General features: G+C 39.4%; 1 protein-coding gene across 4 annotated transcripts; it reads right to left on the bottom strand.

Moving 5' to 3' along the window:
• Positions 1 to 1,395: 1,395 nt before the first annotated feature.
• Positions 1,396 to 21,037, bottom strand: lepr (leptin receptor). 4 transcript variants are annotated; one of them, XM_054788628.1, is made up of 21 exons: positions 20,892 to 21,037; positions 18,793 to 18,845; positions 18,173 to 18,225; positions 16,764 to 16,982; positions 14,089 to 14,218; positions 13,461 to 13,648; positions 13,097 to 13,242; positions 11,233 to 11,374; positions 10,264 to 10,424; positions 10,062 to 10,167; positions 9,735 to 9,834; positions 9,115 to 9,329; positions 8,648 to 8,802; positions 8,079 to 8,232; positions 7,913 to 7,995; positions 7,635 to 7,848; positions 7,065 to 7,271; positions 5,887 to 5,979; positions 5,711 to 5,804; positions 4,609 to 4,684; positions 1,396 to 2,890 (listed from the first exon to the last, which is right to left on the bottom strand). In XM_054788628.1, coding segments are annotated over exons 2-21 (3,360 nt in total). In that variant the 5' UTR covers positions 18,795 to 18,845; positions 20,892 to 21,037; the 3' UTR covers positions 1,396 to 2,068. The 4 variants fall into 4 exon arrangements, with proteins under 4 accessions (XP_054644603.1, XP_054644606.1, XP_054644604.1 ...); XM_054788631.1 differs by having other exon boundaries at positions 5,896 to 5,979; XM_054788629.1 differs by lacking the exon at positions 20,892 to 21,037 and adding an exon at positions 20,570 to 20,885.
• Between the last annotated feature and the right edge of the window lie 5,886 nt (positions 21,038 to 26,923).

The following is a 26,923-nucleotide window of genomic DNA, read 5'->3' as shown; positions in this document are numbered from 1 at the left end:
TCCCCAAAACGCTTCTACTAAATTAGTAGATGATAAACATTAAGATTTAAGCATTTTCTAATAGTCACCCGTGTTTTCCTGAGTCCTTAAAATCCTCCTGGTGTATTATTATTACCTAACAAGTGTCAACGCTTTTACTGTAATTGATAAGAACATTAAGTAACATTTAACGCAGTTTACCCCTTTAATACTGACATCTTTGTCATGAAAAGCATCACTCGCAGGCTCGGCTACTGACAGTAGTGCTACTGTCCGGAGCGTCTGGCTCTTGTTGTCGTATGTCTATGTTTGTACTTGGGACTACGAAAAAGGTTGACACCATCGGTAGTTTTGATAAAAACTGTGTACTTTCCTCTCACATTCTCCGCTCCGCTCCACTCGGTTACCTCCACTTCGAGTCTACACCATGCCAACTTTGTTTTTGTCACCGTTTTCCTGAATCAAGTTGCACATGCGCAGTAACATGGAATAGTCCATTTGATGAGAAGGAAGGGGGGAGCAGTCAAAACTATCATGATAGATTACGCATTTTGTTGTAGTTTAAAGCACGTGAATTACGTCTAAAACAGTAATACGTGTATGAAATCAAAATTAAAAAAATCAATAATCAGTTTTTATAACACGTTTGGGGCCCCTGGAAATCTCGGGGCTTGGGCAATTGCCTGTGTTCAGCTAATGGTAAGTCCCTGATACTTGGTGGATGCCAAAACATAGTAAAACGCAATTTTTAAAAAACGCACTTTTGCGTTTACATCTTGTAGCCACATGGTGGCAAAATACTACTGTTGAGTAGTCTCCTTGCAGCCTATTGGTGCTTTGCACTTACGAAGCTTGTATTTACACATATTTAATATCCATCCATCAATCTATTTTCTATGCCGTTTATCCTTATTAGGGTCGCGGGTATGTTGGAGCCTATCCCAGCTGACTTCGGGCGAAAGGCGGGGTACACCCTGGACTGGTCGCCAGCCAATCGCAGGGCACATATAAAACAAACAACCATTCACACTCACATTCATACCTATGGACAAATTAGAGTCGACAATTAACCAAACAAGCATGTTTTTGGAATGTGGGAGAAAACCCACGCACGTACGCACGCACGCACTGTGTGCTAACCACTCAGCCACCGTGCGGCCATATTTAATAACATACCTTACAAAACTACTTTATTTGTATGCATTTATTTTTGAGCTGCTGAAAAATCATTTGTATGGATAAATGCTATGTTGTAGCCATGTGATTTTGGCATCACTTAACTTGCTGTGGTTTTGCAAACCTAAAGTTTTGTTCATGTTAACAAAGATGTGGGCTTCATGCATTTAACCAGGTTAGTGCCCCTGGTCTAAATAAACACATACAGGTGTCTAATAACAAATACTTTAATATCACCATGAAAAGTAGACAAAATATATCAATGTGACACAACAGATACTCTTTTTTTCGGCAATTTCATTCATTAGATTTTTTTTTCCAGCTTTAAACTCATCAGCACTTCAATTAAACACAGTACACCAATTAAATACAGTACACCTGAACAATGTAACAATTATTTTTGTACAGACAACTGTCAAACAGCTTTTCTTTTAAATTGCATTATTGTGCAGGTGTACATAAATATTGTTTTATTCACGAGACGACAGCGTACAATCATGGATGTCACTCATGATATGACTTAGTATCCATACAGCGTATGTGACGTCAAAGCCATCTTTACTCTTAACATTTTTTTTCTTTGTGTTGAACGTATTTCATGTTTTATTTAGAACATGACCTGATCTTTCATCCCCTCATCAGTAACCATTGTAACATGGCTGTAGAATAGCAGTTTGACCGTAACTTTGCTCTATAGGCCCAATTACAACAAAACATGACTATTGGTGAGGGTCATTACCACCCACTGAACAAAAAATAGCAGCATTGATGAACGTCACTCTGGGGTTTTACACCATTTAGAGCTTTTTGACACAGTCAATGTGTCTGCAGGAACTGATTTTCCTTTGAAAGTCTTTCATGATGATGCAGTTCACAACACAAGCGACGTAATGCAGAGCATCATGTGAGGTTTCTAATCTGGCAGCTTCCTGGTGTCGGCAGCAGTTCTGAACTGGGGCAGGTAGAGTGGTGGAAAGACACAGGAGGATGCTGAAATAAGTTCTGAATCCACATCTCTGTTGAAAATGACATGTTTCAGCAGCTCTTCTTTCTGTGTGGTCTCTCCGTCACTCTCCTCATCCTCAGCTGGGTAGTCCATACCCAGATAATACAAGTCCTTTCTTTCTGTCGCATCATCTTCTTGATCTGATGTTTCAGAAAGTTCCTCCACTGAGTTGTAGGAGCAGGATCGCCGCGGGTCATCCAACTCACCGCCATGACAGCTCTCCAACTCCCACAGGCCACCGGGAAAAGATCCAGAAATGTCAGAGTTGTTGGCAGAGAAATTGCCCTCGTCACTGGAGCTGCTGCTGCTGCCGTCCTGATCCTGGTCATGAATGCACTGTTCCTCCTGCTTTGGGTCTGTGAGCAGCACTGTGGCGTATGCTACTGAAGATTGGGCTGAACTCTCCCTGATGCCCTGAGAGGGATCCATGAGCTGCGACTCATCTATCCTCGGGCCACGACTGTTTAAAAGATCTAAATCTGGGGATGAGGGGCGCCTGTCACCTACGAGAACTTCGTTGCCAACTGGCCTGCTTTGGTCAAGAAAGGAAGGACGGGAGACTAAATCAGGAGTTGGGGGCATAAGCGGATTTCGGACTAAGGATGTGCTGAGAGCTGAGAGGTCCGTCTTGTCCATGATGACCACTGTGGAAATGTTCTCAGAGGGGAGCAGCAGCGGCCAGGCTGGCAGTGCATCTGAGACCTGGAACAGCTGCTCGAAGGTGTCAGCCTGGAGAGATAATATAAAATTTATTTGGCTTTATTTGGCTTTGTTTCTCTAAAACCATTGCTTGTTGCAAGTTCAAGCCACATTATCTGGAAAAATGCACAACTTGAACCACCATCGCCTGGGAATATTCTCATTCATCCAGATCATTGTATTCTCAGTACACTCAATCGATCGCAGCTGGACTGTTCAAGTTGTCTTAGAAGACGTTTCACCTCTCATCCGAGCAGGCTTCATCAGTTCATGTTCAAAGACTAGGTGGAACACACACCAGTCAGACTAGATAGGACAGCTCCAGTCTGAGAACTTGGTGCATGATCGAGTCTGTACCAAGCTACTTACACCATGATGCCAACACATACTGTACGAAAGACTGAAAAGTGACCCAACCAGTGGGGAACCAGCAAAAATCATAGAGCATCACAGAACAAATTTTACATTGAGGAAACCAAGCAGCCACTGAGCAGGCGCACACAACACAGACGGGCTTACTCTTCAGGTCTACCTCAAAGAGAAAGAGCACTCTTTTTGAGTACAAAAACTTACACATTCTGGACAGAGAAGACAGATCATTTGAAAGAGGAGTGAGGGAAGCCATCTATGTTAAGGTTGAGAAGCCATCTGTGAACAGAGGGGGAGGTCTACAACACCACATCTCTCCCACATACTGTACAATGCTGTTCTTTCATCCCTTCCTAAAAAATTCAATCATTTCGCCTTTAACAAATACCGTAAACCTTGGTTTCACTTCATCTGAATTGAATGCTACCACCCAAACGACCATCGTTAGCAGGCAGACGTCCACTCCATTGTATCCTAACGATCGGCATTTTACATCATAAAAGAGCAAAACCATTACTGTCTTGACAGGCCTCCTCTTTTAGAGGATCTTGCACCAAGTTCTCAGACTAGAGCTCGCCTACCTAGTCTGACTGGTGTGCGTCGCACCTAGTCTTTGAGCATGAATTGATGAAGCCTGCTCGGACAAGAGGCGAAACATCTTTTTAGACAACCAGAAGAGTACAGTTGCAATCATTTCAATGCCCTGAGAATTGAACCACGAGCGTGTTTGGCATCAGCATCTTGTGAGCCTTCAGCTCAGCGCGCATCTCAAGCAGAGGATGGCACCAATACACTTTTAGCGTGTGGTGGCCAAATCCTGGGCCTAATTGGCTGCCAGGTGGAAAACCATCTTTGGTGCAGGACCGGAAATTATGCCCTCTTAAACTGTACCCCGAAAGTAGACTCTGTATTGTAGAATGACCCGACTGTTTCAAGATTCAAGAGATTCAAGATTCAAGATCCAAGAGAGTTGCATCGTTGTCCTCGCAGAGTGCTACGGCTCACGTGTGGACACCGTCACCATTGTCACCTGCAGTATGGATGTTTCATTCATTATTCATTATTTTACCTCACAGACACACTAACTAGACCCAACTTAAAAGTAGACACTAGATGGCAGTAAAAACACATTCTATGAACCCATAATGCAGTAGCGATTTTTGGAGTGTTTTTTTTGGATGAAAGCTAAAATAAAATAAGTTTACGGGAAATTTATTAATATTTAATCGGGAGAGCATCGGAAGAGAAGGGCCTAATACAGGAGTTGCCCACTGAAAATAGGAGGGTTGACAGGTAGGAGATGTATTGAAATTTGCACAATATTATTAGGTAGGCCAACTGTTTTTTCCCCAAAAATATTTTGTAAATATTGTTTTTACCTTCTTGAAGTTGAGTCCTTTTGCCCAGGAGCATTTCTTTGGGTTGGGCACATCCTTCCAAACAAACCTTTTCATCCTGGCAACAAAGTACAGCTGATGTTAGGGATACCATTAGGGTTCATTTAGAAATGTTGATACAGTCATCCCTCGCTACATCGCGGTTCGAACATCGCTCCCTAACTACTTTGCGGTATTTAAAAATTTATTGATTAATAAATGTTCGCTGTTTCATGGTTGAATATGGCCTATTAGTCAAAAAATATATATTTTAACAAATTGGATATATTATTGGCTTAAATTAAGCACTTTCAAGCATAAAAATGGCTAAAAGAAGGAAAATACAAATATAATGCATTCAGAAGATGTGATATGAAGTGTAATACAGTATCTGTGACTTGTTGTGTGCGCCTTGAAGAAGCGTGGCCTGGGAAGTGACGTGTGTGACTGTAGCTGAGTGCCAGCAGCAGGTTAGCAGTAAAGAGAGTGGCCGACAGCAGCTCCTTTGTGAATGTTCATTGCATATGTGTTCTGTTTGTTAATAAAGCGACGGAAGTGCATCGTGAGTCTCTCCTAAACTATAAAAAGCGGCAGTATTCTACACTGGTCTCTAGGTGTCAGTAACGTTACATTGATAAAACAAACAGCCACTCCGATGTACCTGTTCATGCTAATGTGCGAGTCTCTGATTAATGTCTCAGATGGCTTATTTTCTATTATTATGTCTACTATATTGGGTAACACAAGTATAAAGCCGGCTATGGGGTGTTATTTGATGTCTACAGGACTCTAATAATGGTTATTATTACAGTATTCAGAAAGTCATAAACAGGTTTTCTATTATTATTATTATTATTATTATTGTTATTATTATTTTATAGTATATTAATAAATATTCCATTTGTTAATAGTGAATTTTAGTTCATGGAAATTCACTTAGCGTGGTTGGGTCTAGAACCAATTAACCGTGATCAACGAGGGACGACTGTACAAACAAATATATATACGGTAATGATGTCCTGACATTTATGGGCATATTTCAGACATACGGTAGTTGCAAACTGACAGCCCTAGTTTTTATTCATGCAACTGTACAAGCTCTTACTGGTTTTGGGAGAGGACCAGGGTGACAAAGAGGATGATGGAGAGGACGACAATGATCAGCATTGTCATGTAAGTTGCAGGGTCTCCTCTAGTGGCTGCATTAGGTGGCAAACGCACAAGAAGTTTAGAAGTGCCATTGCTGTGGTATTCTCGCTTGGAAAATCTCAAAGATCCTACCATGCATACCTACTGCGAAGGCAGGCTCACCCTCTCCATCAGGTAACACAGGATATAAGTAGAAGCCATAATCCTTTGTGGAATAAAAATCACCTGAAAACATAGATCAAGTTTAGAGCGTGTTGACACTTGTAATGCCTCTTTGGGTTAAACCAACTCTGGTGCGTTTGTTCTGCTAGTCCAGTTGATTTGGTCAAGTCAGTCATCTGAACCTTGGTGTGCACTGTGACTTTGGGAGATAGGTCTCGGTCTGCTTGCAAGTGCACTTCATTTGAGCTCAAGTCTGAGCACAACATGGACCAAAGACATGAACCAGAGTTAAAACTACATCAAAAAGCATGTGTCAGAAGTACTGTTTCTCTGCATGTGTGTGGGAGAGTGCGGAGTGCAGCAACAGCACTCTTTAAAAGTATACTTTACAAGCTTTTTGTGTAATCTGAGCTGGTAAAAATAGCAATATATAAAATAAGCAATATGTACTCCACCCAGCAGAAAGCATGTTGTTGGAATGTTTGAGTTTCATCTCGAAAGTCAGAAAAGCCACAAAACCCCAACCATGTCCTTATATGTGCATGTGCGTATCTTTTTGCTGTGTAGCCAGTGTGGACACGAGTGTGAACACTAACCAAAATAATACCAAACTGCGCACCAACTATATATTTTTTAATTTTATTAGTGTGAACTCGGCCTCAGCTTGGCTTGCTGAGATTGGTACAGTATGCTGAGATTAAGCACATAGGTTAGATGAGAAACTGCATACAGTCAAACCTCGGTTTTGGTACGCCCCGGTTTTCGTATGATTTGATTTTCACCTAAATTTTGCCTGTGTCGGTTTTCGTACAGTATTGCACATAGCAAACTAGTTTGTTTGCCCTGTACTGTGAGTTCCAGCAATTTGCTAAAGAAGATGAGAAACACTATTGAATTCCATTTCGTCAAGATGTATGGGAAGTCTGCATCGACAATAATTTCCATGTATTCGTTATTTGTAATTATTTCATAGTTTTCTGCATGTAAACCTATAATTATTCTCTATAAACTGTATTTTTGTTCATATGTTTGGGTGTCTGGAACAGGTTAATTGGATTTACATTATTTCCTTTGGGAAAAATTGCCTCGGTTTTGATCACACCTTTTTGAACAAATAAATAACAAAAACCAAGGTACCACTGTATTACCTTTCAGGTAGATGGGACGGTCTGTGAAAGGCAGCCTGGTCCATGCATGTCCAATGTGGACTTTGTTAGAATCAGATTCCTCTTCCCCCTGTGGTGCCCACTGGACCACCATGAAGAGTGGAGCAGAGCTGCTGTCCAGGAGGCTCCAACGCATAGAAACACAGGAACTGTTGATAAACAGCACGTGGAAAGAACGCACACAGTAGCCTGAGGTGCACACAAAACAGAGCATCATCAGAAAAATAAAACACTCATCAGCTGTCTTTACACATCAACTAATATTTGGATATTGAAGTGTCCTGTGGAAAATGTAATTGCCAAAAGTAGCAAAAAGCACACCATTTGATTAGTTATTTAATCAGTCAGTGTTTGTGCTTATCCCTTAGTACCGTCTGAATATTAAGGACATGATTACCAAGACATTTTGGACAACTGTATGCTTCCTACTTTGGGGGAAAATGTGGCCCTTTTCTGTTCTAACATTACTATACCCCAAGAAACAAGATGACCCATTCAGTCACATCACATCTGCTGCTACATATGTGAATGGTGAGAGTCTTGCTCACTCACGTTTGGGTCTTCTCTCCAGTGTCATGTTGATGTTGTTTCTAGATGCTCCCAGACTGTTGAAAGCCTCCACCGTCACAGTTTGGACCTCTCGGTCCCACTCAAAGCTGTAGGAGGATGCTATCTCAGTCTTCTTACTCTTCAAAATGCCATTTGCAGTGTGGTGTTGTACTATAAATCCATTTATGCAGTAGGAGAGGCCCGTTGTTGGAAGATGCTAGAAACAGCAAATTAGCACGGGTCTTAACGTGAAGTCAAAATGTTTATCTCGTCCATTATACCTTAAACAGCAAAGTAACATTTGTCCGGTTTGTGAGCGGATCATCTTGAAGAATTCTCCAAAAATCAGGCCCATTTTCAGGAGCTGGGGAAGAAACCACATGTCCAATGTCAAGGTGTTGCTGGGATGTGTGACTCTTACAAAGGATCTTATTAATAATGTGTTACCTCTACTGTTTTGAGGTATCGAATAGACTGAGTCACTCCAGTCACTCCAATGGCCAGTGTGGTTGGTGGGTATGCACCGTACCTGAACCACATAAACACGGCACATGTCCAGAACCGTAACCTCTGCCCATGGCACTTGCACTGGATTATAGACCTGCATTTAGCAAGATTAAATATTAAACCAAAGCAAAGGACCACAGTAGATATAATATAAACATCCAATATCTACATAACTGGCTATTATTGTGTTAAGCCCTCAAATTATTATTCGTATTATTCTTATTTTCGTAGTAGTAGTAGTAATCGTAGTAATTAGGGAGGGAGCCCTAGAGCAACAGCTACGTTACTACAAAACTCAATCACTCCAAAGGACATTTGGACAAAATCAAAGGACGGTGGCAATGTCAGAAAAACTTATGAGACCTCATTTCAGCAAGCATCCATGATCAACTACATGCATACTTTTTTATATGTGTACTTCCTGTGAATGTCGAAAATGTTAATGTTCATTGAACCATTTGGGTAATCAAACTCTTTTTGCTATTTTAAATTCCCAAACAACAGCTTACCTTCCACTCTTGCTGAGCTATGATGGTCGATGGGGAGTGGAGACGAAACTGATACAGGAGCTCCTGCACGGGCAAAGATGGAGGTTCCCATGTGATCCTCAGGACCCCACTTCTCAGACTCACGGCTTTCACATTAGTTGGTGCATGAGGCTTTACTGCAAATCAGACAAAGAAGGCCCCAGACTGTGTGAGATTCATGTAATTTTATAAAGTGGTTTGTAAAATATAGCTGAAAAAAGGATCCTCCATGATGAACATGACAGTTCAAACAAGTCTTTTCACTTTCTTCTTTTGACTGGCAATGCATATGTAAATGTCTACAATGACGATCAGATTTGATTTTTTTTTCTTTTCATTTTTCCCATTGAATACCTACGTTTTTATTACGTTCTATAGTCTTATCAAATAATGGAACGGACTGAATAAATAACTTAAACACGTCTCGTAATAATTGATTGGCTGCTTACCATGATCTATAGGTGATATGTAGATAGGTTTGGACCTAACAGGACCCTGATGGGACAGCACCTCCAGCCACAGCTTGTAGCAGGTCATTCGTATAGGCTGGATGGAGCAGGCTTGTGGTTTGGAGCGGACAGGCAGACATTTAGGCCCCATCTCTCCAACCCGCTCACCCTTTTTCTCTCTGTCCTCCATCTCATCGCATGGAAGGTCAGCCCATCTATGGTGGAAGACAGTGAAGATTTTTGGGATCTATCTCAACCCGTTTAATGGCTTAATTTTCAAACTTCACAATTTTCTTGCAAAAGCATGGGGCTGTAGAAAACTGAAGACAACTATTTGCAGTGTTCTAAAATAGCAATAACACATTTATCAACAACTATCAAGCTTGGCTCCTCACTGCTCTGTACAGATTTATATTGCTCCGAGGTCAGAAATGGCATCGAGCAACTTCCGGGCATCCTCTCACTGTACAGGACTGGAAGCTTGTATTTCCAGGGAGTGACCAAAAAGTACATTGTTTTATTCAGTACACTGTGTTCAGTGAAGTTCCACATCAGCAGTCATTAAGAGTGAGGACATGTGATCATATTCTAAAGGCAACAGCTAATGAATAAAAATCTACCTGGATTCAAATGTGAGTTTAAGCCACAGTGTGTTTTGCCAGCTACAGTCCATAGCATCAATATCGCCACTGGTTTCACAGCTGATGTCAACAGAAGCTCCTGCAAAAATACAGAGGTACATGTAGATTAGAGAAAATTAAAACAAAAACAGCGCACACAGGCTCACGTTGGTGACCTGTCCCATGTCAACAGTCTTTCCTGCCTTTGTCAGCAGCAGGAAAAAGGAACAAACAGCTTCAAAAAGTGAGATGAAAGTGGCACATGTAACAATTATAGCTGGTTAAAAAAGTTTACATTCAGTTTTGCTGTTTATGCGCTACAGGCACCTTCTATGTAGATGAGGCTGTAAGGGATGGCCCACTCCTTTGTAGCAGTACACTGCAGCAGGTCATACAACCCAGAGTCTGATGGACGTACTGTAATTTGACTGACCTGGTTGGAAAAGAGGGCAATTTTTTTTAAACATGCACACAAGTCAACTTTTTGGAACTGGACCAAGATTATGCAAAGATAAGCTTGCTCTTGTACCCATTGGTTGACGGTGTGGTACTGGCTGGGATGGAGAGACTGTTTGAAGTTCAGCATCCACACGGCGGAGCTGGCATTGATGCTGTGGTCGTTGAACACACAATAAATGCTTACGTTCTCTCCTGGGTGGGCCAACACTTTTTCAGGGATGTAGCTCACTGCTGAAAATACACATACATAGAGAACATATTGTTTATTGCTTATCCTGCAAATTTTCCTATTAACAGCAGTAACTTGTATATTTTACCAAACAAATTACCTGTACAGAATGTAAGCTTTATTTCTATTGCAGGTACATTTTGAAATGTTTTATAACTTAAGCATGATGCTTTTAACTGTTGAACCTCTTTCCACAAATTGAAAGAAAAAGTAAAACTTATAAAACTTAAAATAATAACAGGAGTTGTAGCTGCTACTAATAATCATTTATGGTGATATGTAATTATGTAAAGGCACATGTAAAATAGATTGCAGATTGTATTAGATTAGCTTTATGTTTACACAAAAAGAACTACAGTTACCAGGATGAATTCCAGAAACTCTATCACATGTTTTGATCGAAGTCAGGCAGCAATCATGTTTTGATCTGACAAATCTTAAGTAACTTTGAGCAAATGTAGAAAAGAACTAACTATGCACTTCCAATCCTGCCTGGCGCACTGCTACTTCTATATTATGTGTATTATCATTCACAGTAGTGATGCCATCGTTCACAGTCTGATAGACTTCTGTGTGCCCTCTTCTCACGATACTATTGTCACTGGAAGACGGCGTAAAGGTTTTGATTAGTAGGAGTTAAACACCCAGATCTTTGTCCTACACTTACAGTATGCCATCTGAATAAATACAATCTGTTAGTCATCTTAATACATGCACATACTGTACATATACAGAATTTGCAATAGCCTTGAAGTCTGAAATAAAAATCACCAAAAAAATCATCATCAAAAAACAGGAAGCGTTCCTTACTGTCAAGGTAGATGTCGTAAGGTTCACTCCAGTTGCTCCACAGTGGAGGGTCATGCAGACCGGAGCAGTGAATCTGCATAGTATACGTTACTTTGGGCTTCAGATCCAGACTCAGTTTGCGCTTTTGGCCTGTAGAAATCACCTGCAGGCAGAACGGAGGGGTGTGCAAACTGCTAATTGCGAATACTGTAGATATATCAAAAACAATGGGGAATAACACACATATAAAATCACCATGTGCATTTTTTATGAGCAAGTGTTCTCCAAATGTACTTTAAAGGCATGAAAAAGATGCATTTAGAGTAACTAAAACAACATTGCACTGATTGACTTTCAAAGCCTCTCTCTTGGAGGTTTGCACATATACTAGGTGTGCAATGCTGAATGTTAAACACATTTACTGAGGCTGCTTAAGCCCAGACTGCCTGTCAGCCAGTAACACTATGTAAATAAACAGCCATGAAAGGCAAACACTGAAAGTGAACGACCTGCTGACCTGTTGCATTAATAACATGTACAGCGTCTAGTGCATTTGCATCGAATGGATGCTTTGGTTTTTGTTTTTTTTAAACAGGGGAATACACAATTTTTCCGTTAAGGTCCGCATACAGAAAATTGAAGGGTGTGAGGCCACACCGATATTCTTTACCTTTTTTTTATTATTAATGTTGCTAAAAGCATTCTATCCATCAATTTTCTATACCGCTTTTCATCCGTAGGGTAGCGGGGGTATACTGGAGCCTATCCCAGCTGACTACAGGCGAGAGGCGGGGTACACTAAAACCCATTGTAATGTATGTCAAAATATACTAAGTAATTATACAGCATATTTTGATAAAAGACAGCCTATATCTCAGATATGCATTATTGGTGAAAACGCAAATATAGTCGTCCCTCGTTTATCATGGTTACCGGGAATTGTTTCCAGACCCAACCGCAAGTGAATTCAATATTAACATAGGGTTTTTTGTCTTCTATATTAAACAGCAAAGTACATGTTTATTGGTTCTAGAACGTTGAACATTTAGTTTGATATATTTGTAAAATTTTTGCAAATTGTGGTTGCTGCAGAATAATGTGTTTATTTTGTGTTATTTTGTTAATTGATGGTTTTGTGGGGGTTTTTTGCAACAAAAGTAGGTAAAAGTGTTAAATCAGTCTGCTTTGGTTAGAATCAGTTTTGGTTTGAGTCGGACGTTCTGAAACGGATTGACATTAACCAAGGCACCACTGTAAATGGAAACAGGAACCGGAAGTCAATTTCGTCGCCCCATTTATGATGTAGTTCTTCTTAATTAGATTTAGATTATTTCTTATAGGAAATGTTTATTCATTTAGAGCAGGAGTCACCAACGTTTTTCCTTGTGAGAGCTACTTTTACAAAATGAAAATGGCCAAGAGCTACTCATTTTTGGAACATTTATTTTCAGAGCTTATTTTAAACCCAAACAAAGCGAATATGCTTGTTTTACCAGAACATTAACAAACTGCTGGTGTCCACAACTCACATTTTGTATTTCAGAATGCATTTATTTCTACTGTTTTTTCATCATTAACTGTAAACCTGAATGAAAAGCAGGCTTGTGGGCACCTCATGTGGTCGTGGGGGGCTACCTGGTGCCCGCGGGCACCACGTTGGTGACCCCTGATTTAGAGTATGTTTGGGTTAGAGTCAGACCTTCTGGAATGGATTAATGATGCTAAACAAGGTTCCACTGTATCTGCTTTTTCCGGTGAGAGCCGTGTTGAGCTGATTAGGTACAATGCAGTGGAAAAGAGAGATAGTAGATAGATAGTAGAAATGACACCTTAAGTAGAATGAAAATTTAAGGTGTAACATTGTGTATTCCGGTTTGGTATTCACCTGCCATGAAGGATGGGTGACATCTGAGTATCGGACCTCATATCTTAAAGGGCCAGAACCATCGTCTTTTGGCTCGTCCCATTGCAAAATCAGGTCTGGCTCGATGGTCTGGAAATGTGAGAGGTTGACAGGAGGCCTGGGTTTCACTGTCGGATCAAATACGATAATTAAAACACAAAACAAGCACTGAGACTATCAGTTGTAATTATCAAATATTTACAAACATAACGCTAGATTGACTGCAACTTAATAGAAGATAACATTTTTAACGTTACCTTTAAATCAACCTTTTTTGTTGTTCTTACTGAATTAAACTTTACTAAGGATTTGGACGCACACACGAAAAAAGAGGGTCCTTTCTTACCGGGTCGAGCTGGTACATTGAGAAGAAATGGTTCAGCATCAGCGCCGGAGATGTTGACAGTTACCATAGTAACAAAGCTCATGGTGTCAAGTGGAATTGAACATATACAGGAATCCTTTGCTTCACAGACAACAGGTTTATAAGATTCCATTGTCATCTTGTTAACTTGATCATCATTTTTTTGAAACCTGAAATATTGAGAAAATACAATTTCCTTTGTTGGAGCTTATTTTCACAGTGAAGTCACACTAAATCGTTTCCTGTGGTAAGGTCCCAGGAGGAAAAAAAAATACATTATATAAATGTGGTGCTGTGACAGCGATACTAAAAATGCATGAGATAAAACAACATCACAATATTACATGAGACTGATGAGGAAAAACAGGTCACATGCACTGTCGTTGCTGTGACAACAGAAAAGTCGAGTACAATCAAACAATTTAATCCGTTTTAAATTGGTCTTTTTATGCCACCTGCAGTAAACAGTCTGGAGCCTGTGCTATCTCAAGTGACTTTGCTTCCGCTGCTCAAAGGTGAAACACTGACTTAAATCGGAAATAGGCAATTTATGCAGACACACACACACAGTGTAGGAATAACTGGAATGAAACAACAGGAGCATACTCACAACAAGCGCCGCAGGCTAACTGCCACAGGAGCAGCGTTCAGCGTGCCTGATGGAGTTCTGGGAGACCCAAGATCACAAGTCAAAGTTTTCCAGTTTTCATCAATCCTGCACAGCATGTCCAAACAGGTGCCTGAAATGACATTCACATGAGATTGAAACTTGCTTAGCAGATCGAATAGTGTTGCAAGGATTATTGTTGCCGATTTCACAAGTATTCAGTCCCCTCTAGATAGTCTAGATAGAGTGGCAGGCAAACAGGAAGTGACGTCGGGGGTTCACAGTTGAGTTTTAGGTTGACGTGTGTTACGGCTGCAACAGTAGCCCATGTTTTTATTTGGGGTTTTTATTAGGGATTATTGTAATTAAAACCTGTTGTTCTGGCAATCAAGTCTTGTGCTTGTGTGTCTCACTGAACATTACAGTAACATTACTGACACCTTGTCACCAGTGTGGAATACCACATATAATCACATTTTTTAGTGTGTTTTCAGAATGCCTTATATTGGTATTTTATGTATTTTGGCCATTTTTAGGCTTGAAGATGCTTGACTTAGGCAGAAAATATGTACAATTTGCTTAAATATGCATTTTTTTTTATTACTAATAATAGGCCATATTCAATACGGGCGTCACTCATTCGTTCATAAGACGAGACGATACACGAGATTGGGTCTACGAGAATGAACCCAGACGAGGTTTTACATTTCAGGTACAATGGAGCCCCAAAAGGGCCGTCATACATTACTTTTAACAAAAGTAGAATAAAAAAAATATTTAAAATATATGACAATATATTGCAGTGTAATTTAATTACAATGTTACCACCGAGACAAAGAGACTGTATGACTGAAAAGAGGGCTCACTCCGTTTATGCCGTTGTTCTATGCAACAAAGGCGCCAAGGTGCTAAAACCAATGCACAGAGTGAACACTCTTCCTGCCCGTTTGGAGGCGGATTATGAAAGGGTTAGGAAAAGGTAGGTAAAACAAGCATACGTGCACATGGCAATAAACTGAGGCCTGCAAAATTATCAAGTTGATTTTCATCTATTTGTGTGTTTAATTAATTATTTGATTATCGTCCCAGGCAGAGTGCCTGCGAGACAGTTTTTTTTAACAAGAAATCTTGTCACGTTTTAATCTCGCGAGATCTTGTGACACGAGAGCTTGAAGACACCCCTAATATTCAACCATGAAACAGCATGATTTATTAATTCATATATTTATTTAAAGTGCGATAGAGTGAAACCATGACATTCAAACCGCCATGTGGTGAGGGACTAATATACTTAATTCTACCCTCACTAAATGCTGAGTATTTGTCTGCGTTATGCAAAGCTTCATGTCTTCATGATCATGATCACAGGACAAGAGCCTCATTGTCACCCACTTTGAGGCTGGAGGGGATGCCAGATGAAAAGCCAATAAAGTTTAATGAGCCTGTGGGAATGATCTATGTCAGTGACAATTGATTGTGCTGCAGGGTGAGTCTTGATGCTGCCGATGTTTGCGGTTTACTGTGATGAGCAGCAGTTGCGTCATCACCTACCCCTCAGCATGGTGTATCAAGAGCTTTTTTGCAAACAGTCACAGCTCAGTTCCTTCAGATAGTGACTGTTGCTCAACCTCTACTAAATCAGTCAACAAGAATGAATCATCATAACAACAGAAGTAAACGGTCCTAATAAGTCTGTTCTGAACATGGCAAGTACAATGTGAAATTTAGCACCCAATGCCAAACAATACTAATTAGATAATCTCGAGAGACCAGCTGCATTCAAGCCTGAATTTATCATTAGCCTTCATGCCTCAAAATGGGTAAATACACTAAAATACAAATACAGTATAAGCCATTAAGACCACAACTTGTGAATGTAGTATTCTACATCGGTCACTAGGTATGAGTAATTGTTCGGTGAGACCACCACCGAAGCAACAGAATTGAACAACCGTCTTTTTCTGTGCGCCATAGAATCTGCTCCCCTACAAGGTAAACTGTCCTAAATGTCTTATTTTCTGTGATTATATCTACTATATAGGGTAATAAAAGGTCACTATATGGGCGTCATTTCATGTCTCCATGGCTCTAATAATGCTAAAAAAACGTAGTTTAGAAGCTCGTAAACAGGTTTTCTATGCTATAATTATGAAAATATTCAATTTATCAAGATGGAATCCTACTTTGCAAAAATTCACGGTGGAGTCTGGAACCAATTAACCACGATTAACGAGGGATTACTGTACATCTGTTCACCAATTTCCTATACTTCCTATCCTGTCCAGTCCAGGGTCACGGCAAGACCAAGAGTGGATCCCAGCTGACATAGGATGCGAAGCGAATTACAACCTAGACTAGCTGACAGTCACTTACAAAACGCATCGATGGAGTACGTGATATTATGCTAGCGTTATGAAATTCTGCTGTGTAAGCCACTAAACTACAAGGTGTTTGACAAAACTGTCTTAACAAGTTAACAAAAGTGACAGTAAAATGTTGGATTTTCACCAATAATCTACGCTCCGCCTTTCCACAAACATATGTATTTTTTTTTCTAGTCCTGCTAACTACCAGATAACAACAAAAAACTCATTAGCATACAACAGTCATTATTTGCTTCAGCAATGAAAATGTAGTGAATGGCTCATAATATAATTAATTAACAAAAAGACATTTACCTCCAGAGGCCTTATAAGGACTTGATCCTGTGGCCTTGCTCTTCAAGTAGCAGCGAGGATGGTGTGGGAGGTTTGACACAGAGCGGTTTGTCTCAGGTGTGCCATCCTCCTCCCCCTCCTGCGCTGAGGGTGAGTCACAGCACAGTTGGTCTTGCCATGGCAAGTCTAGAGCACCTGCAGAGAGACCTGCTCCTTCCTGAGGCTCCAAACACAAAATGCCTAGTCACATAGAAACAGAGAGGTTAGCAATGGCTGTACTGATGTGGCTGTCATGCAATCATACATTTTTGCAGTGTTTACCAAAGACAACAAACACACCAGTCCTTGTTTTCTTTTTCATTTTTTCAGGGAAGGGAAGTCTGTCATCTCTTGCAATACTTCATGTGTGTCAATAATGGAATGACACTGCACAGTGTTTGTGGTTATTACAGGACAGGACTTTACACTACAGTGCCCCGCCTCTCCCCACAGGGACAACGACAGTGGATGGCTGACAGGAGGATTCACTCTCTCTGTTCATACCACTACACTGTAGAACCAGCACGGCCAAGTGTTGAGACGGATGCACAGAGTGAATCCTATTGTCATCAAGCTTGTTTGGTAGCGAGAGAGAAGGAAAACAAACACGCATGCAACTGTCAATATATCGAGGCCGGCAAAATTATCAAGTTTGTTTTAATTTATCATGCGGTTAATTGATTTATTGATTATCGTGGCAGGCCTACTCCCAGGTGTTCTTTATGCTATTCTGTTGCTGACTTTTAATGTGTTAAAAATGATTAAAATCCATTAAAACACACCTATTCAGCCTGTTGTTCTGTGTGCTATTGTGTAGTTTAATAACTTGAATTTTGTTAAATGCATTTCTAAATTAAAAAAAACTTTTAAAATAAAGATATGATAAATACACAGTTTTCTATAATGAAACTTATAACCCAGTGCAACTTACACACTTTTTTCCCTCTTCATGACATAGTTTTTGACTGATGCAACTTATACTCCACAGGGACTTATAGTCCGGTAAATAATAAAGGTATATAAACCGAGGGTGTCCAAACTTTTTCCACAGAGCGCTGCTTACAGAAAAATTTAAGCATGTGGGGGGCCTCTTTGATACATGCTGTGCATTAAAAATGCGAAACCCAATCCAAAGTAGGTCAACATATGCAACATTATAGGTGACAAAGCAACTTTGTCTAAATTCTAATCATATACTGTATTTTATTAGTAGAGAATTAATTACACTTTTAGAATATGTTGAGGACCGATAAAAAAAGAGCTGTGGGCCACACTTTGGACACCCCTGATAAAAACCTTTAGTCCAGATGTATTCAGAGTTTAGAATGATACATAGTAAAAAAAAATGTCCCCACAGATGCTTAGAGGTCATAGCAAGAGGTAGAACTCACCAGTGGATACCAGGAAAACATGGACAAAGAAAGACAACATCACAGATTGACCCCTGCAGAGGAAAAAATTGGATACGTGAGATAGACTCATAATTTTGCAGTGCTGTATAAGAGATGGAAATGGACGAGACAAACAAAACCACTGAAAACACAATATATTGACTGAGCAAGCATTTAGCATAAAGTGTTTGTTAAAAAACAAATGCAACATTAGCCCTTTTAGTTCTGCATGCATCAAGTATTGAAGGGTTCATTTTTCAGCTCGTCAACAAAGTCACCATTTTTAAAGTAGGTTTTTACATCACCATTTTAGGATTCTTACCACTACACCAATCAGTGGCCAATATATACTTCCTGCTTTTTGCACTTGTGGTATGTTTTCCTATGAGACACTTTAGTATTTTCATAGGCTAATCTTCTCATGAGTTCCTCGAGGACCAACAATTGGACTCCACCTGTAATGGTAGGTTTTGTTTTGTGTAATTCTCCTTTAATATTTGTCAGATGTCTGATGACACTGTTGTGATGCTGCCTTCTGCGATCATGCTTTCTCACTCAGAGACTTCATTTTCACTATAGAAGTATCATTGGTGGAGATGAATACATGCTAGAGAACTTACATTGTTGCATTCAAAGCGTGGGCATGGCTGTGCTGGAATCTTCCTAGATTTTACTGAAGGAAAACACAAAACAAGATTCTGATTTCTGTGTAATTACATTTCTGTAATAAAATCCCTCTAATTATAGGTTACCATCAACATCCATCCTTTGGAGGAATTACAAGAAATGTTTAGGACCGATTGTGTTCGTCATTTGAAAAATACAAAGGGGCATTACGGCCACACTGAAATTACAAGACAAAATCATAACATTGTGAGAAAAAAGTTGTAATGTTACAAGAAAGTCCTAATTTGTCAAAATTCCGACACAAATGAAAACAGTCTGAGACAAGCAGGTGCTGTTTTTCTCTTATGACCTGCTACAAATGAATCACATAATATAAAAATACGGTCAGGTAGTAGTATAATATGACAAAATGAAAAACAGTCCTGATCCTGAAGCAAGTATATGTTTAGACTCATAAAATTAGAACTTTTTTCTCTCTTTTTTCCTCGAAATATTACAACTTTATTGTTGCAAAATAATTATTTTGCCATATTTACAGTATTCCTCACAATATCAATACATTTTTCCTCACATTACTTTTTTTCTAGTAATACTTTCACTTCATTGTAGTAATTAAGACTTTAGTCTTGTAATGTAACAATGCTTTTGTAAGAGTAATTTGCTTGTTTTGTTCCCAGAAAACACCAGAGGCAGTTAAGGGATATCCTATAACGTCACACCAGCTGGTGCGCACATCCATGAATTAATTCGGTGACAAGCTAGACCAGAACCAAAGTGAAAAACAGCCCCATACACACGTGTGAACTGTGACTGAATGTGTAGAGGTTTGATGGCAGTGCATTAGTGTGTCACTTGTAGCGCATGATGCTTTCAGGACACAGAATAAATACAAGCCATAATCGGCATAAATAAACACTGCAGGATATCTTGCTTATAATTTTTATGCGATTTCCTGGGACGATTTTTTCAGATATCATTATTATCATCATTATTATTAGAGTCCTCATTGTCTTGTTCTGCTTTAAATAAACTTTCTGCTGTTCTTCATGGGAGGTTCCGGAAGGTCAGTTGACGAGACGGACTTTTTAAAAAATAGAAATCAATAGGAAGACAAAATAATCCACCAAGTCAAAAACAAGGCATGCTCACTCATGGTACAGTACATTCATGCACGTATTAAAGACAAGTCAAAAGAAAAGTCAGTTAATTAATGCAATCGCTTTTCCCACAAGCGAATGAATGATAGCCAGGGCAGCAGGGCCAACTCGCCCTGGCTGGAGTTACTGGGAGACATTGAGAGTGCTACCAAAAGGGCAACAACGATGCAGCTCATTAGGAAGAATTGTAAAAAATAATCAGTATTTACAAATTTGATCGCATGATAGCGTGAATATACATTGCAATTTTTTTTGTTCATCCCTAATGTACACTGGTGTTAGAAATGGCAACTGTCAGGTAGTGCCTGAAATGGATCGTTGTTATGTGGACACTACTCTGACTGTGAGGTTCTGACTTTTGGTTATTCAGTGTTAATATTGTAACATGCAAATGTTAAGTTAACTACTATAAGATAGCTCAAGTACGTGTTTTTTTTTTTGTTCTTGATGGAGCATCAGCCAACAAAAACCGGCAAGTGTCTTGTGAAAATAGCTGTTTTGAGTATTAAAACTTCAAACATGACATTAGACCAAATGAGCCCTTTTGTGCAGATTGTAATTTCTACATGCAAAGGAAGCACTGGTTCCTGACGGCTATTTGCCAACTACCCACCTTGGTCTGACTCACCTCCTCCCACTGGTAAACTGCTACTTGGTGCGACCAAGAAAATGTTTTTACTAAAAACACCGTCATAATTGCTATAATGTCAATGGCAGCGGCAACATACTGTACGTCCGACAAGTTTCCATTTTTATTCCATACGTATGGTGGTTATGGTTAAGACTTGCAAAGAAGACAAAAACAAACCAAAAAAGTGTAGTTACGTGCAAAACCATTGAACCTGTCAGTGGTACCGAACTAGCAAACAATTTAGCCAAGGCGATGATGAAAGTATTTTTAAAAACAACCAGTGATAACAATAATGCATTCTTACATTGCCCCGGTGGCTCTCCCCTTGTCTCACGTTGGTCCTTTCAAATTAGTTTAAAATCCTCACCAACAGAACAAAAACTCTTGGAGTTGAGAGTAGACGTTAGCTTATCCACACTACCTCCACTCACTTTCGCTCCCGACAACCCGTTACCGGAGTGAATCTGCTCAGCTGAAGGAATCACAAGACGTGACGTCAACTGAGGTGGGCGGAGCCCACTAAAATACATTCAATGAACCTCGGATATAACAGCTTCACCTAATCGCGCCCGAGATATATTTTATTACTTCAACAGTAAAAACAGCGTTTATCTGCATCAGACATCATAATTGTAAAGTTATGTGTTTGCGATTTGATTGTTTTGCAGCTGTATATCAAATTACCCATACGTTTATTATATGCCATTTTACACAAGAAAAATACTTACTAGTATACTAGTAATGAAATCCTGTAAAAGTAGTGTATTTTATTGTCAAACTGTCAGAACACAATCACTGTTTTTTTTTAGATTACACAATAGAACACCATTCAGTGGATATCATAATATCTGAATATTACATCCATCCATCTTCTGCCGCTTATCCTCACTGGGGTTGCGGGTATGCTGGAGCCTATCCCAGCTGACTTCAGGCGAGAGGCAGGGTACACCCTGGACTGGTCGCCAGTCAATCACAGGGCACATATAGACAAACAACCATTCACACTCACATTCATACCTATGGACAATTTAGAATCGCCAATTAACCTAACATGCATGTTTTTGGAAGGGTGGGAGGTAACCGGAGTACCCGGAGAGAACCCACGCATGCATGGGGAGAACATGCAAACTCCACACAGAGGTGCCCAATGGAGATTCGAACCCAGATCTTCCCAATCTCCTGACTGTGTGGCCAACATGCTAACCACGAGACCAGTGCGGCCTCTGAACATAACAATATTATAAAATACTATAATATTGTTTGGAATATAATAATGCAATAATCTGTATAAACTGCAGAATACACTGACTGTAGTGGTTCACTTGACTGAGTTCTGTGCACCAAGGATTCATTTCCCACTTCCACAAACTTGGCACACCAATCTTTGGGCAGTTTCACCCATTCCTCTTTGCAGCATCTTTCAAGCTCCATCAGGCTCCACTGTATGTGCTCTGTGATTGACAGACTGGCATCCATTTCAGGGTGTACCATGTACCAGCTGGAATAGGCTCCAGCTTCTCACAACACAGAGCAGGATAGATGATATAGAAAATGAATAGATGGATGGACAACATAAAGACAAGTTTGTATTCCGATCAACATTCATCAAACAACCAGCAGGCTAAAAGAAGTTTCCGTCCAGATGTGGACAATAAACCACGCAAAAGTCAACTTCGTTTTTCCAAATGAAAACAGTCTGTCTACTCAATAATCCACGGTCTGAAAGGAAGGAATGTCCATGTTACTATTAATAACATAGTATTCACCATTTAGGAATGAAAATAATCTGAAGTAAATGATTTGAGGGATTTGGCCTAAAATTTCATAGTTCTGCATCAAATAGTACTAACGAATAAATCACAAAAACATTAACAAATAACATAACATGCATAATGAAAGTATAAAAAATGTTATGTATTACTTTACTAATAAATGTTGAGAATTCAGCCACTGTGCACTGCAGAAGAACAATATTCACGTCACTGAAAAACGCAGGCATTGTCAGTGTGGCCATAAAGGTGCCAGTTCATGTGTGCACAGGGTCATGTGTGTTTCCAGATTATCTTCGCTCCCCACATATCATCTTTTCTTTATTGTGTTGACACTGCAGCAGTGGAACTGTTTCATAAATAAATAAATAGTCAATATGACTCAGGTTGAAATATATCAGACCTTTAAAAATTAAAATAAACAAGTAATTGGACTGCTATTTTTAAGATATGGCTTTTAACTTTATGACGTAAAGAAGACGCGTCACTGTGATCTGTATATATTAGCCTGTGAGAAGGGGAGGAAATTCATTCATGCAAATTGATTTCCTTGAGCTGCGTCATTATGTGGGTACGTTAATTTCACAGTCCAATGACTGCAAAAGAGATCACTTTGACTGATTATTGTCAGCAGCCTGGCATCATCCTGCTGCTGTGTTTGCAGCAGTTTTGGTTTAAAAGAAGCTCTGTTTGATTTTGTACACAGCAAGTACAATTACAGACAGTATATATTGTTTATTTTCTCTCATTTCAGAAACAGGGGTAATTAAAACTGATGCTGTCATGTATTTGATAAATGTCAGGAAATAATTAATTCATCAACCACTACCTAGCTTGGTTAAAAACCAGAAAATCCACGATATTTTAAGAGGAGTTATTTTAATATAAAAACAATGGTGGTGACCAACAAGAAAACGTGGTTATGATTGCTAATTCCATCTACAGTACTTCATATACACTCCAAAGTACATTCAACACTGAAATAGTGGCTTGTAATGTGATGTTCACTGACCATAAAGCAGTAGGAAAAAAGCATAGCGAGGGAAACACCCTGTAGCAGCAGTGCTCTGTGCAAAGAGATGACATCATTCACTGAAATGATATCATCCAGACCAATCTAGGTATGACATCATGCCTGAGATATGCAATACTCCCATGACAATGTAGGACCTATCATCGCATTTCTATACATATATATCAATTATATATTTATTAATTACATGGATCATATAATACAATCCTTGGAGAATCAGCAATTGATTCCCCCTTTCTTCCTCTTTGTAAGTTGTCGACATCTTTTTTGGGAGTCACTTTGCTACTTTAACTCTGTCATGAATGTTAAAACTGGACTGTGGATCATTTGCATCTGATTATTATGCAATTATTATCCAGAGAGGACTGTTCTGGCAGGTTCCGGACACCATGTTCGTTGGTGTTATTTTATTTTACATGACTAGCGACTGCAATCAAAGTTATTTTGTTATTTGGAAAATCCATTCTAAAACGCCACATCACTTCATTTTGGTTATGTCATTGGTGCTTGTAGGGAGACGATGTCAGAAGTCAATATCACCACTATTGATGCGTTAAGTTCAAGCCATGCATCACGATGAGATGTGGCTTTCTAACAAGGAACCCTGTACTAGTTAATGGTATTAAACTGGCTTTACACCTCAAACAGATGCAAGATAATCATAAATAATTCATGAGCTTGCAGTGAACCATGAGAACACGCCTTCACAGGGGGACTACATACCAAAGGGATGATGTCATACCTCCAGACCTGTCGGGATGATGTCACTTGAGGGTCTGCTCTAATCTGTTGTAGCAGCCAACGCCTTTTACACTGAGACTGAAGCGCTTTCATTGACAACAGATGCAGTGTGTGGTGATGGTAGTGAAGAATAGAAAAGAATGGTTAAATCTTGTTGTGTTCCTGCCTACTTTTACAAAAGATGGACAGTTTCTTTTTAAAAATGTATAATAACTTGACTTTTAGACTGACTGATGATGTCCGAATGGATTTAAACAAAACCAGCACCTTTCTTGCAAAACAAAATCCATTAAAAGCACAATAAAATTATATAGAAGTATTGAAAGAAAATAATGATACTTCAATAGGATGGTGCTGCTGTGAAAAAAGCTTGCTACCGCTTCTTTCTTGCCAGTATGCATTATGTATTTAATATAGAGGCATGATTCAATTGTGAAATTAATTTATATAAACAAAAGTGCTTCATAATAATTCCTTATAGTGCACGTTTGGTTGTGTTCTGATGGCTCTAGCTGTCCTTTCATTGCTTGTGTGCATATGGGGCACAAATGGTTGGGCTCCACAAATTGTGCCTGGCAACAAGCAGTAGTCTTCCAGGCAGCCTCCCATTATTTATGATACTGTAAGAAAAACATGTACTGTAATAGCTGTACAGCAAAACTGATTTGGTTTCTTCTTACATATATTGTGATTGGCCACAAATTTACAACCACCAGCAAAAGACTGCCTTTACAAAGATGATACATCCAAGTTTTGATTGACTCTTTCAGAAAGGTATTCATTTTACAATATAATTGTTGGCTGCACGGGGGCATAGTGCTTAATATGACTCCCTCACAAATCTTTGCTGGAACACCTTGTTCGTGTAGAGTTTGCATGTTGCTTGGGATTTCTCCAGGGCATCCTTCCACATCCCAAAAACATGCATGTTAGTTTAATTGGAGACTCTAAATTAATGTATACCTCTCGCCAGAGGTGGGATAAGCTCCAGCTCACCCTAATGAAGACAAGCAGTATGGAAAATGGATGGTTTATTATTGTGGTTGTACTTTATAAATCAAATATTTTCATAATAAGGGCATAGAAAACCTGATTACGACGCCTCTATTGTTACCTTTACCCAATATAGCACACATAATAAGAATACATAATCCATTCAAGACTCATGCTCGCGTGTGTCGCTATGAATGTGTTCCCGAGGGGAGCAGAGTGAGTGGCGGACAGGAGGTGACGTTGGGGGGCTAAAAGTTGAGGTTCAGCTTGCTGTGGGTTATGGCCGCAACAGTAGCCTGTGTTTTTATTAAGGATTTTTATTGGGGATTATTGTGCCTGTTGTGAGATAATTCGAACCTGCAATAAAAGCCTGTTTTTCCGGCGATCAAGTCTGGTGACTGTGTGTCTCACCAAACGTTACAGTAACATTACTGACACCTACTGACCGTTGTAGACTACTAGTTATCATCCACAGCATCTTTGATTGTATTTTCTGAAATGTACTATTTGTATTTTGGTTAGTTTATCCATTTTTATGCTTGAGAAAATGCTTAATTTAGGCAAAAAAAACCCCACAAAACAGCATTTGTGTGTCTCACCAAACACTACAGTAGCATTACTGACACCTGATTTCCAGTGTAGAATACATCATATCTTCAACATCTTTGAATTCATCTTTTGAATGCCTTATATTTGTATTTTGGTTAATTTTGCTAGAAAATGTTTAATTTAGGAAAAAAATACAATTTGCTTAAATATGCATATTTTGGACTATGTAGTAATGAGCCATATTCAACCACCAAACAACAGGATTTAATTAATATATTTATTTAACAATTAATTTTTTTCAGTGAAGCCCCAGAATTCAAGTGGTGAGGAACGACTGTAGTTCACCAGTTCAGAACAATAGTTCACCTCACATATAGCCAACCTACCTAAATGGTTGGTGACCCACCACTTTTACTGTATTTCTCATTAAAAATGATACAGTCACTGAGTGACAATTTCCATTCCACTACTCAAAGTCGTCAACGTAATGAGAAATGCACAGTACATGTACATGTGAGTACTTGTTTTGTCATACAGTCATAATCATAGTGCTGACAATGTTTCAGTGTAATGTATTTTCCAGGGCACAACTGAATCATGGCTCCTCTTAAGCTGCTCACGCTGAAATACAAGCTGATGCGACGCTTGTCAGGATCTGGTTAATGCAACTGAGAATGTAGTATATTCGTTTGGATTGAAAAAGCAGACCGCTTGTTAAAAACAGTAGTCAAAAAACAGTAAGGTGCTGACGGCTGCTGTTTTGCCAAGTGGCAGACGGGAATGGAACTGCAAAACAATCATAATATTGTTTTATATATATATATATATTTTTTTTTTAATTGGCTTTTGTTGGCTGTCTTCCCCTTCAAAAAAATTTGGGAAATCGATTCATCGCAGTTAGACAAAAGCATGTCTAACAAGCTAAAATATCTTTCCAGTGGAATGTACCCTTGAATATTCCACGGTCCTGACTGTCCTGACTGTTCTGACTGTCCCGACTTTCTGGGGGTTTCATTTTGGAATTTACTGTCGGAAAGTGCACTAAAATATTCTATATATTGCCACAAATTATGAGACAACATTTTCCACATTTTACAGAATCAACAGAGGCATTTCTCAACTGCATATAAGAGCCAGCACCTGCCAAAATGAAATTCTCATGGGAAACAATGTCTGAGAACGAGAGGGAAAAAGCAAATGAGTCAATGTAGTCAGTGCACCAACTATGTAGGGCTAAACCACAGATGAACA

The sequence above is a fragment of the Dunckerocampus dactyliophorus genome, chromosome 10 (assembly GCF_027744805.1).
Source record: "Dunckerocampus dactyliophorus isolate RoL2022-P2 chromosome 10, RoL_Ddac_1.1, whole genome shotgun sequence".
NCBI classification, from domain to species: domain Eukaryota; kingdom Metazoa; phylum Chordata; class Actinopteri; order Syngnathiformes; family Syngnathidae; genus Dunckerocampus; species Dunckerocampus dactyliophorus.
The sequence above is the reverse complement of the archived record's forward strand: the minus strand, read 5'-3'. Positions and strand labels throughout refer to the sequence as shown.

Excerpts from the sequence above, each read along its gene's own strand:
- lepr (XM_054788628.1), bottom strand. Across the intron at positions 10,168-10,263 it reads ACCACACCGTCAACCAATGG|GTCAGTCAAATTACAGTACG; the intron begins GTACAAGAGCAA and ends TTTTCCAACCAG. Across the intron at positions 7,996-8,078 it reads GATACCTCAAAACAGTAGAG|CTCCTGAAAATGGGCCTGAT; the intron begins GTAACACATTAT and ends TTTCTTCCCCAG.